Source organism: Lithobates pipiens, unplaced genomic scaffold (genome assembly GCF_037356315.1).
Source record: "Lithobates pipiens isolate NorthernLeopardFrog02 unplaced genomic scaffold, aLitPip1_a1.2 Scaffold_174, whole genome shotgun sequence".
NCBI classification, from domain to species: Eukaryota; Metazoa; Chordata; class Amphibia; order Anura; family Ranidae; genus Lithobates; species Lithobates pipiens.
In genome coordinates this window covers 165,087-178,038 of record NW_027507756.1, presented here as the reverse complement: position 1 = coordinate 178,038, position 12,952 = coordinate 165,087, and the positions used below count along the sequence as shown (strand labels likewise).

At 45.0% G+C, this 12,952-nt stretch overlaps 1 protein-coding gene across 1 annotated transcript in view; it reads left to right on the top strand.

The window, feature by feature from the left end:
- Positions 1-12,952, top strand: part of LOC143986639 (uncharacterized) — a 166,591-nt gene that overhangs the window by 3,451 nt on the left and 150,188 nt on the right. The window contains exons 2-8 of the mRNA XM_077485049.1: positions 431-552; positions 677-774; positions 3,697-3,796; positions 4,185-4,286; positions 5,928-6,025; positions 6,113-6,221; positions 10,487-11,889. Of these exons, the coding sequence (XP_077341175.1) occupies positions 519-552; positions 677-774; positions 3,697-3,796; positions 4,185-4,286; positions 5,928-6,025; positions 6,113-6,221; positions 10,487-11,889 (1,944 nt within the window). The 5' untranslated portion in view covers positions 431-518. The remainder of the gene's footprint in view (positions 1-430; positions 553-676; positions 775-3,696; positions 3,797-4,184; positions 4,287-5,927; positions 6,026-6,112; positions 6,222-10,486; positions 11,890-12,952) is intronic.

Sequence of the window (12,952 nt, the reverse complement as noted above, 5' to 3'; positions counted from 1 at the left end):
GAGCTATAAGAAAAATAATACAACCGGTGGTGAGTTGGCTGGTTTGGCAGAACACCGGAACTGGTCCACGACCCAGGGTTTGGGTACCCCTGCCTTAAAGTGTATCTCAAGTCCAACTTTTTTTTTTGATTTTGGATGGATGAAGAAAGGAATAATCCAAAGTCTAGAGTTGTCACCAAAACACAATACTTTGTGGTGATTTCCTCACACTTCTGTGGCATCTCTGAGACAGGAAGTGAAGAAAATCTCCCCAACTGGAAAAAGCAAAAAACAAAAAAAAAACTGAAATGCTAAATGTAAAATATGAGTTTTATATGCTGTTTGTAAATGAAAAGTTAAGAACTCCCCGCTTTTTCACTCTTTTTTTTCAAATACACTTTTTATGGTAATTTATTGTAGAATGATTTTTTTTTTCAAATATTTTATACAGAGTGATCTTTTTAAACCATCTTATGTTCCGAGTACAGTCAGAGATGTATTGATGTGTGCTTATTTACAAGGATCTCTACAAGGATGTCATGATGGAGAACCGACTGCCTCTCACATCACCGGGTAAGAGGAGACTTTCATTTCTTGTAAAGGAGAGAAGAGTATTGAGTATCCACCTAGATACACACATCCTCTGATATAAAGACATACAAATAATGTATTCAGTCAGTGTGTGTGTTTCCTACAGATGGATCCAGTAACAGAAATCCCCCAGAGAGATGTCCCCGTCCTCTGTATTCCTGGGATTCAATCCAACAGGATGATGCGTTTCCTCTGGATTATCAGGTAGTAACTAGGGATCTTAATAAAACTCAAAATACAATAGATACCGTTAAAGCTGATTTCTAGGTATGACAATTTTTACATAGCTACAATTACATGTAAGTATGTATACATACCTCCCAACCGTCCCAAATTCACTGGGACCATCCCATGATTTGATGGAAGTCCCGGTGAATCAAGGCTGAATCCTTGAACAAGTTCCGGCATTTGGCTCCAGCGACTTTCACCACAGGGGAGCGCTAGTGCAGGCACCAGTAGAGCTTTTTTTTCAGCTTGAAAGTTCTACTGTCACTTGTAAATACAGTAGCGCTGCTTCTGTATTTACAAGTGACAGCGCTACTCTCCCGGCGGCCACACAGAAGCCCCCCCCCCCCCCCGCACATGTCTGTTCGAGAGAAAAGGAGGGAAGAGGCGGGGAATCTACAGGGGCCTTGGCCACTGTCAGCTCCACGACGGAATTTCCTTCTTATTCAGCAGACTGCTGGGGCGGGTAAGTTGTAGCTGCTCTTTTGCAGCAGCCCCAGTCTTTTATGCTTTCTTGGGAGAGCAAAAATAGATACCTATCATGTCTTGCTTTATAATTGCTTATGCTTGTGGAATGGCGCCAAATTACAGTACTTAAAAATCTCCTTTTAAAAATGTCTGCAGGTTACCAGTTTAGAGTTACAGAGGAGGTTTGCTGCTAGAATTGCTCTTGCTCTGATGTTCATGGCGATACCTCACATGTGGGGTGCGTTTACATATGTGGGCATGACCTATGTATGCGTTCACCACTGAGCGTGAGCACGCAGGTACAGGGGCACTTTAAAAATATATTTCTTACTTTTATTTAGGGATGCACCGAAATTTCAAAGCCGAAACATATCGGCCCGAAAATGCCCTTTTCGGCAATTTGCCGAAAGAGAAAAACGGCCGATAATGGAGCCAAAAATGGGGCGTGGCCTGGGTGGGAGCGGGGCTCCGCCCCCCGCCCCTGGTGCTGCCCACCATGGGGGTGTCCTATAGCGCAGGAGAGCCACCTCCGCCGCCTGTTTGATCACAGCGCCGGGAACATCACAGCTTTCATTTCAATAGCTGTGTGTTCCCAGCCGCGCTGTCACACACAGCCCCTCCCCCTTGTCCGGGCACTTTGATAGACAGATCACCCCCAGGATTGGACGGATGATCTGTCTATCAAAGTGCCCGGACAAGGGGGAGGGGCTGTGTGTGACGGCGCGGCCGGGAACACACAGCTATTGAAATGAAAGCTGTGATGTTCCCGGCGCTGTGATCAAACAGGTGGCGGAGGCGGCTCTCCTCTCTTCCCTTCACAGGCTGGCTGCAAAATGGCACACGGGCTGCAATGAGACACTCTGGCTGCAATGGGACACACTGGCTGCAATATGGGGAACTCTGGCTGCAATGGGGCACACTGGCTGCAATGGGGGATACCTCCTGTACCACGTCCTCTGTCTCTGACCATCTCCTGTACCACGTCCTCTGTCTCTGATCATCTCTTGTACCATGTCCCCAGTCTCTGACCATCTCCTGTACCATGTCCTCTGTCTCTGACCATCACCTGTACCACATCCTCTGTCTCTGACCATCTCCTGTACCATGTCCCCAGTCTGACCATCTTCTGTACCATGTCCCCAGTCTGACCATCTTCTGTACCATGTCCCCAGTCTCTGATCATCTCCTGTACCATGTCCTCTGTCTCTGACCATCTCCTGTACCATGTCCTCTGTCTCTGACCATCTCCTGTACCATGTCCCCAGTCTCTGACCATCTCCTGTACCATGTCCCCAGTCCCTGACCATCTCCTGTACCATGTCCCCAGTCCCTGACCATCTCCTGTACCATGTCCCCAGTCCCTGACCATCTCCTGTACCATGTCCCCAGTCCCTGACCATCTCCTGTACCATGTCCCCAGTCTCTAACCATCTCCTGTACCATGTCCCCTGTCTCTGACCATCTCTTGTACCATGTCCCCTGTCTCTGACCATCTCTTGTACCATGTCCCCTGTCTCCGACCATCTCCTGTACCATGTCCCCAGTCTCCGACCATCTCCTGTACCATGTCCCCAGTCTCCGACCATCTCCTGTACCATGTCCCCAGTCTCCGACCATCTCCTGTACCATGTCCCCAGTCTCCGACCATCTCCTATACCATGTCTCCAGTCTCTGACCATCTCCTGTATAAAAATATATTTTTTTAAATATGTTTCGGTATCGATGCTTTTTCCGTATTGATTTTGGTTTTCGGCCTAGTGTATTTTTCATTTTCGGTATCGGTTTCGTCACCAAAAAACCCTTTCGGTGCACCCCTACTTTTATTAAATTTTTAAAATTTTTACGCTGTCGCATGAATGTAAACACCCCTTATGATAACAATACAGCATTACAAGTCCTCTTTATGAAGAGATCTGGGGTGTAAGGCCTCATGTACACTGCTGCTGCTAAATGGAGGTTTAGTAGCAGTTCAGGAGAGGTTAAACAACGTCCCGTGTACATGAAGCCTAAAAGACCCTAAATCTCTCCTGTACCCTTAAAAACAATAAAAATTTAAAAATGTGATCTTTTGCTTTAGAAAAAAAAATGTCCTTGTTTACATGGACCGCAACCGACAGGGCAGCAGGATACAGTGGTACAGTGAACTGGGCAGGAATAGGATTAATGGCAACAGGCTGTGGCAGCAACAAAACACTGAAGCATGAGGCACTAGTAGGGGAAGACCTAAATACCTTCCCAGCAGCCAGCATCAGGTGGAAACTGATTACTTGAGACTGCTGGCTGCTGGGAGACACCCACTGGTGGACACTAGAACTGCAATCTTCCGCTCTGAGAAGCACAGTGCCACCAGCAGGTATCTCAGATCCTTACACTAACTATGTCAAAATTGCCATACCTGGTATTCAGCTTAAACTATGACATTGTCTTATCTAGTGTGAAGACCTGATTGTTGTTAAAGTGGAAGATGATGAAATGCTTTTAATGGATGATGAGACCTGCAAGCAGAATGACAATCCTCCAGAGATAAGCATAGGTGAGTAGTAAACGCTAAATCCAGAGAAGAGTCCTAGATTCTTTTTGTTCAGTCACTACAACAATCTCTTCTTCTCCCCCCTCCTCTGTCAGTAGACAGTAATGGGGAGACAGCATGTGCCCAGTGGGGGAGTCAGGAGCCATCAGCCTCTATTAGACTCCGGATCTCCTCCTCACATCATGTCATTGTGTGTTACCAGCCAAGAGAAGTCACCAGGAGGATCAGAAAACCAGAGGATTAGCAGAGCTGGGGGTTACTACTGAGCAGGGAATCAGCAGATCGGGGATGTTACTTCTGAGTGGGGGAGAGCTGGGGGTTACCACACACACTCTCTTGGGTCTCTCATACATCTTAGTACAGGGGGCTTCACTCTCATCTTTATTCACAGACCCCGAAGACACCAGAGACACTAGGAGAGATGTCAAAGCTGAGGAGAAGGAAGGACGCGTGAGGATTAAAGAGGAGGACATTCCTATAGAGATTAGCTTGGGTGAGTAATGAACAATAATAAATACTGGATTTTTTGCTCCATAAGATGTACCTGACCATAAGTCGCACCTAGGTTTTAAAGGAGGAAAAAAAATATTCTGAATGAAATGGCTGTGGATCCTGCCGGGAGCTGGCCACGGGCCATGGCCAGCTCCCAGCAGGACCTACAGGCCAATGGCCATTGACCTGTGGGTCCTGCCGGCTGCTGACCTGGGGGTCCTACTGGCCTGTAGTTCCTGCTGGGAGCTGGCCACAGGCCATGGCCAGCTCCCAGCAGGACCTACAGGCCCTACTGCTTCACTGATAGTGACAGCTCTTTGGATCTCATATTGAGAGTTGACATCAACAGATTCCAAATGCAAATAGCACACTTGAAATGAACTCTGGACCTTTTATCTGCTCCTTTTAAATGAGATAATGAGGGAATAACACACACCTAGCCATGAAACAGCTGAGCAGCCAACTGTCCCATTACTTTTGGTCCCTTAAAAAGTGGAAGGCACATATACAAACTGTTGTAATTCCTACACTGTTCACCTGATTTGGATGTAAATACCCTCAAATTAAAGCTGAAAGTCTGCCATTAAAGCACATCTTGTTCATTTCATTTCAAATCCATTTTGTGGTGGTGTATAGAGCCAAAAAGATTAGAATTGTGTCGATGTCCCAATATTTATGGACCTGACTATATGTATAATGCCGCATACACACGACCGTACTTTCTGGCAAACTAGGTCCGACGGACATTCGGCGGAGTTCCGACAGACTTTCCGAATGAACGGACTTGGCCACACACGAATGGACTAAGTCCATTCAAAAGTCAGTTTGTTTTGAACGCTATGGCGTAAACGGGACTAAAAAAGGAAGTTCAGTAACCAGTAGCCAATAGCTTCCCTTGCGTCGTATTTGGTCCGTCGGACCAGCATACAGATGAACAGTTTTCCCGATAGGAATTGAGTCAGCCGGACAGATTTGAAGCATGTTTATTTCTAGGTCTATGGATTTTTAAAACAAAAAATGATCGGATTAGCCCGAACACGATCGGATTGTCCGATGGACTGATTCTGCCGGAAAGTCCGGTCGTGTGTATGCAGCATTAGGCTTACTGGAAAAGTTTAACCCAAATAGGTGTACCCCTAATGAGTCAGTAAGGCTTGTTGTGTAATACACCCAGGGGGATCATCCAGCACAAACGATATCGAATGTAAGGAAGAGACTTCTATGGTCCTTCTCAGTACTTTTCAAATGGATGCTCACCAAAGGGATATTAGCCCAAGGATATATCAAAGAATATTTTTTTACATAGTGTAATTCTGTTATGGATGAAACATTTATTTGTATATAAAAAAGAGAACACTCACAATTTGTGAAGATAAAAAGCGGTTTGCAATATAGCAGAGCCCGTCAGCTAGTTGGTGGCCGGCCGCTGAAGCCGTGCCCCCGGCCCAACTATTCTAACACGGCAGCGGTGTCGGCGGAGGGAGGCCTGCTCAATATTCGCTCCATAAGACGCACAGGCATTTCCCCCTATTATTTTTTTTTGGGGGGGGGGGGGGGGCGTGCGTCTTATGGAGCAAAGCATATGGTAATCATTTATAATATTCTTCTTCAAGTCATTGTAGCTTTTCTGTATTTCCTAAAGATGGATCCTGTAACAGAAATCCCCCAGAGAGATGTCCTCGTCCTCTGTATTCCCGGGATTCCACACAGGAAGATCAGGAGATCCCTCAGGAGGATCAGGTAGATGTAATGTATTTGAAAAAAGCTGTAGCTCTGGTGTTCAGCTGCCAGAAACTGGACAATATTGTTATTTTGCTGCACATGTAGGAAAAAAGTTGGTATGAATATAAAACCGAAGATACAGATGACAAAGAGATGGACTTAAGGGGTGATGAGCCATGCAAAGAGGAGGAAATCCCTCCAGAGATCAACACAGGTGAGGAATAAACACTAAATCCAGTGGGGGAGACAGGAGCCATCAGCTTTCATTAGACTTTGGTTCTTCTCCTCATATTACTTCTGTCAAATAAAACCACTTGACCTCAGGTAAGTTTTACCCCCTTCATGACCAGGGCATTTTTTGCTATTCAGCACTGCAATGCTGTACCCAAATTAAATTTATATTTATTTTTTTTCAAAGAAATAGAGGTTTTTTTTTGTGTGATATTTGATCCCCACTGTATTTTCTTTATTTTTTTTTATTACATAAACAAAAAAAGACCAAAATATTGAAAGCCCCCCAATATTTTCTACTTTCTATTATAAAACATATCCAATAAAATCTCTTCACAGATATAGACCAAAATGTATTGCTACATGTCTTTGCTAACAAAAAATAGTGCATATTAATTGGTTCGTGTGAACATTATAGCATCTACAAACTATGGTATATATACTAGGAATTTACACAGCAATAGACACTATACTGTAATGTCGGTGATCAGAGACATAAAGTGGGACTGTGATAGGGTGGCAGGAAATCTAGCGCTAACAGACACTGGCTGGGAGGATCACTAACCGACACTGGCGTTGCTAGTGATACTAATACAGTAACCAGTGGTAATACTGTACACTGACACTGTACTAGACACTGGCTGGGAAGGGGTTAACATCTAGGGGCAATCAAGGGGTTAACTGTATGCCTAACAATGGGTAATGTGTGCTGTGTTTACTTTCTGATCTGGCTGTTTTTTTCTCCCTGCTTTTCAGGGAGAATAAGCAGCCATGTTGCTGTTCCTATGTACAGTATACAGAGTTCTGTGTGTTTTTAAACACACAGAACTCATGCTGTGTCCAATCACAGCATGGGTTGGCAGGGGGTGCATACATGCACTCCCCAACCCCAGAAGACAACCTGTTTTCTGTCCCTGACAGGGAGAAGAAACAGCCGGATAGTAATCTCTGATCAGTGTACAGAGCCCTGTGTATGTAAACACAGTACTCTGTTCTGTGATTGGCTACAGGTGATCAGCAGGTCTCAGCCATAAATCATTGGTCGGGAACCTGCTGATAAAATCCCACTGTAGTCAGTGACAGCGTGGGTTAGCAGGGGGCACCTGCACACATGCCCCTAACCAGGAACAGGCTTAACGATGTACATGTATGTGGTCCAGCCTGTTTGTGCCGCCTGCTGTAAATGTACTGTGGGTGGGTGTGAATTGGTTAAAAAAATGTTTTACACTACAGTAGTTCTTCACAGAGGCAAAGTTCATCATTTCTAGTTAGAGTATACAGAGTTTCAGCTTAACAATTTGTAAATATAATTTTGATGAAAAGAAAACCAGAGCAGGACATTTTTGCAGAGCAGATATTACAGAATTGACATAAGCAACAGTAAAATAAAAGCATTTAAAAGTAATAAATAGGGTTTGTCTGGTCTTTGATTCAGTCCATTGTGCTATAGCAGAGTCATTGGCCCTCAGAAAAAAATCCTGTCTTCGTAAGCATTCTGGACACTGTAATATAGGCGTTTTTATAAAGGTAACTCCATTACAGTAGGAATTATGGAATATGTAGATTGTTTGGCTCTGTGTGTATTCATCAAACTATTCTTCAGACTGTTTATGACTTGGTCGTTTATGAAAAAGAGTCTTTTGAAGACCCAGGGCTAAGAAGCTCTTTCTCTGATTCAAACCCCCTCACATGCACTTTCTCTCCCCTGATAGTAGCTGTGGGCTCAATGTTTAAGAGCTCACTCCTGTGATGGTGAAAGTGCACGATAAACAGCTAGGCATCTAATAGCAACATCCTAGGTGGTTTCCAGTCAGGCTTCATGAGGTATGTAAATGGCCTACACCTATAGAAAAGGCATTATTGAACACTGGGGACAACTGCAGTTTGTTTTTATTTACAGATGTCCATTGTCAAGTTGAACTAACCTGTAAAACTTGTGAAGGGTTCATGAATGGGTAAAGGCAACACAATCCATTTTAATTTACATGCATAGGTGCAAATGAACTCTTAAAGTGGTTGTAAAGGTAGCAGCACCCCAAGCCCCCACCCCCAAATACTTACCTGTGCCTCATCTCGAACCAGCGATGTGCACAAGAGCATCGGCTATCCTGGGTCTCTTTCTCCTCATTGGCTGAGACAGCACCGAGAGCCACTGTGTCACATACATTGGTTGGAGAGCAAGTTGACAAGAGAGCTTCCCTTGGGGTCCGAGCAACCCTGAATGTGGTGACAGAGGTAGAAGGCTTAAAAAAGCACGGGTGCTGGTAGCTTGGCAACAAGTGATTGCCACAGAAAGAGACATAGTCAAGGTGAGCCTGAGTTATACACAATGAGGCGGCAGTGTGGACAGGGAGCAGGCAGAGTAAGGTCCAATAGCATGCCTAGGTCAGTACCAGGGAAGCAGGCACAGCATGGTCCAGTAGCAAGCAGAGAATAGTCAGAAGCAAGCTGAGTCCCATCTCTGTCCAGCGATGTCCACAAGTGTCTTGGCAGTCCAAGACACAGCAGTGGTGCCATTGGCTCCTGCTGTTGTAAATCAAAGTCAGTTAGCTAATCATGAGAGCGAGGGGGCAGGGCCAGACCGCAGCTTCGTGTCTGAATGGGCAGAGGGAGCTGCAGCTCAGCATGCACGTGCAAGCTAATGCGTGCTGGTGCACACGAATGTGCCTACATGTCAGTGCACGTTGGATACTAGATCAAGCTCATCTGTGTGCTGATACATGTGCACGCGCATTAGCTACATGGGAATGAACATTAGCTGTGCGAAAATGAGCATTAGCCGCACAACAAAGAGCATTAGCTGCAATAGTTTCCTGACACATTGGCTCCTGCTACTTTCAATCACAGGCAGTGAGCCAATGAGGAGGGGGCGGAGCTGAGCCATGCATTGTGTGTGTGTGTGTGTGTGTGTGAATGGACACACAGTGTAGTGGTTTCGGGAGTGAGCCTGCTCAGGTGGCAAAAGGTGGGGCCAGGAGCACTATCAGGGGCCCCTGCACAGAGCAGTTAAGTATGACACGTTTGCTATTTATAAAAAATAAATAAAAATCTGTCTTTAATATCACTTTATTTAAAACCACCTAGAAAAGTACAATTCATAGTTCAGTGTCTCTTTTACATGGCTGGGAAGGGTCCTTATCATAAAAATTATGGATTTACCCTACAGTAAATATCACTGTTGAAAACTGGCAATGAGCGAATTGGTTTCTTAAACTGTGATTTCTGTCGGTTTGACCAGTCTTCTGTCTAAACCCCACCCCTTCAGCATCTAGTGTTTTAAAACCTTTTAGAATGACAACCAAGTGCAATAGAACCATGGTGACTTATGCCGCATACACACGATCAGACTATCCGGCTGACAATCCGCCGGTGTGTGGGCTCCGGCTGACTTTTTCTTTCCAAAAGTCCGGCGGACTTAGAAAGAAGTTTTGACTCAAAATTGTCAGCCGAACTCGGCAGTCCGGTGGACAATCTTGCCATTTGTGTGCTAGTCCGCTGGACTTTTGAAATGAACGGACTTGCCCACACACGGAGAAAAGTCCATTCATTTTGAATGTGGCTCCAGGTAGACAAAACTAGTAAAGGAGGTCAATGTCGCCGCCTCCATCTGCGAGATTGACACCTCGCTGGCCCCGTTACCTGGTATGGACTTAAAGGGGAAGCCCTACGCCGAAAAAATGGTGTGGGGGCCCCTCCCAAAGTCCATATCAGACCCTTATCCGAGCACGCAGCCTGGCCAGTCAGGAAAGAGGGTGGGGATGAGCGAGCACCCCCCCCCTCCTGAGCCGTACCAGGCTGCATGCCTCAACATGGGGACAAGGTGCTTTGGGGTGGGGGGGGGGGGGCGCAGGGCTTCCCCTTTAAGTCCATACCAGGTGATGGGACCAGCGAGGTGTCAATCTCGCCGATGGAGGCAGCGACATTGACCTCCTTTGCTAGTACCTGGAGCCGCATTCAAAATGAATGGACTTTTCTCCGTGTGTGGGCAAGTCCATTCATTTCAAAAGTCCGGCGGACTAGCACACAAACGGACAGATTGTCCACCGGACTGCCGAATTTCAAAAAGCGGTTTGTCCGGTCGTGTGTACACGGCATTACAGTACCTAATAGTAGTAGTACAACCATAGTATGGTAAAAAGTATTACATTTTTTTTTTCTAACAATTACATAACTAAAGAAAAATAAATAAATAAATTTAAGTATTTTTTTAGCAGTCATTTTTGTCTTGATTTCTTATTCCCCCCCCAGATGGACAATACAGAAGGTTTAATGTGGAAGAATATCCCAATATGTCTCCAGATGGTAAAATAAAAGATGACGTCGCATCTGATTCTTCAGAAGAAAACTCCATGACTGCAAATGTCCACCTAGTGCCTCACAGTGCTGAGTTTTCATCTGATCCCTCTGTGCCAGAAGGGAGTTTTTCTAGTCGCTCACCTCACAGTACCCATGGTGAACCTTTTGCTTGGAGTGAAGATCTCATCTCGCAACAGAGAGGCAGCAATGGAGAGAAGGCGTTTTCATGTTCAGAATGTAGAAAATGTTTTACAAGGAGGTCCAGTCTTATCGTGCACCAGAGGGGTCACACCGGGGAGAAGCCGTATTCCTGTTCAGAATGTGGGAAATGTTTTCCAGAACGATCAAGTCTTACTCAGCACGAAAGAACTCACACGGGGGTGAAGCCTTATTCATGCTCTGAATGTGGGAAGTGTTTTGCTAAGAAATCCAATCTTATAACACATCAAAAAACACATTCAGAGGAGAAGCCATATTCCTGTTCCGAGTGTGGTAAAAATTTCCCCATCAAGTCTTACCTTGCCAGACACGAAAAAATCCACGCAGGGGAGGACTTCTATACATGTTCAGAATGCGGAAAGTGCTTTTCCCAGAGAAATCATCTCATCTTGCATCAGATTACTCACACCGGAGAAAAGCCGTTTTTATGTTCAGAATGTGGCAAATGTTTTCCTTGCCAAACTGCTCTCATCATACATCAGAGGACCCATGCTGGAGTGAAGCCATATTCATGTCTGGAATGTGGAAAATCATTTTCCCAGAGCAGAAGTCTTACCTACCACCAGAGGACTCACACGGGGGAGAAGCCGTACTCATGTCCCGAATGCAGCAAATGTTTTCCTTTAGAACATTTACTCATTGAACACCACAGAGACCACACGGGGGAAAAGCCATTTTCATGTCCCGAATGCGGGAAATGTTTTACAAAAAAGTCAAATCTTGCTATTCACAAAACGACTCATACAGGAGAGAAACCTTACTCATGTACAGACTGCGGGAAATGTTTTGTTAATAGATCGGATCTTTCAAGTCACCTGGCAACTCATACGGGTATGAAGCCATTTTCTTGCTCCAGGTGTGGTGAAAATTTTTCTTACAAGTCCTCTCTTACAAGACACGAAAGGGTTCATACAGGTGAGAAGCCATATTCCTGTAGCGAATGTGGGAAGTGTTTTGCGCAAAAAGGAACCCTTGTTTCTCATCTAAGGACGCACACATGTGATATCCGGTATTCATGCGCTGAGTGCGGGAGAGTTTTTCGGAGTAAAGCAAACCTGACTGCTCATAACCAAATGCACAAAAGGCTACATCTTGTCTTACATCAAAAGAATAACACAGAGGAAGAGTCATCAGGCTAAAACCCTTGTGAATCTAAAAAGTAATCTTTTAATCCAGCATCAAGAAATCATGTGAATCTGTAAATACCTTTAGGACAAATATCTGAAATCTGAAGGAACAAACTAATTTAAAGTGGAAGTAAACCCTTCTATTGTTTTCAGTCAAGGAAGCTGCCATCTTGGCCTCTAATGATTCTTCAACTGCCATAATGCTGCACATGTGATCAGTTGTGAAACCAGCCATTGGATGGTTTGAAAGTTTGGTTGAGAGCACAACCAATGTGAAAGTTAGTATTTCCGGCATGCCGGGAATGTAAGTGTTTTTTGAAACTGGGTTTACTCCCACTTTAAAGATTGAGGCCGCGTACACACGGGCGGATTGTCTGCCCAACTAAGTTCGTCAGACAATCCGACAGACAGTCCGTTCAAAATTTGCATGAACGGACTTGACCACACACGATGAGCAGACAGTCCGCTGAAAGTGTGCGCGATGACGTGTACAGCACGTACGACGGGACTAGAAAGACGACGTCCTATACACTGCAATGCAACCTTCGGCCGTGTAAATCCTTTCTGAGCATGCGCCATACTTAGTCCGTCCAACTTGCCTACACACGAGCGGACTGTCCGCTGAAACCAAGTTTGGACGGACAAAAACAAGTTTGAACGGACTGTCTTACGGAAATTCCGTAAGACTTTGTTCGTCAGATTGTCTGCTGAAAAAGTCAGCTGAAGCCCACACACGAGTGGATTGTCCGCTGAAACACGGTTCAGCGGACTAAGTTGGACAGACAATCCGCCCGTGTGTACGCGGCCTAAGGAGACTTGTTGTTTCTGTCTATATATACACTATTTTTTATTTATTCTGATATGATAATCCCTCAAACCAGACTTTTGGTTTTCCAAAAGTAAAAACTGTTATTTTCCCACATTTTACATCCTAAATTATATCTAAAGGATAGGAAGTGAGAAGCAATGCTTTCTTATATATAGTATGTGTCCCCATTGGAAGTTTCCTCCTCTTTTCCGGTTCCAGTTACACTCAATGTTTTTAATTTGTCTATGCTTTCAGTCCTGTTGA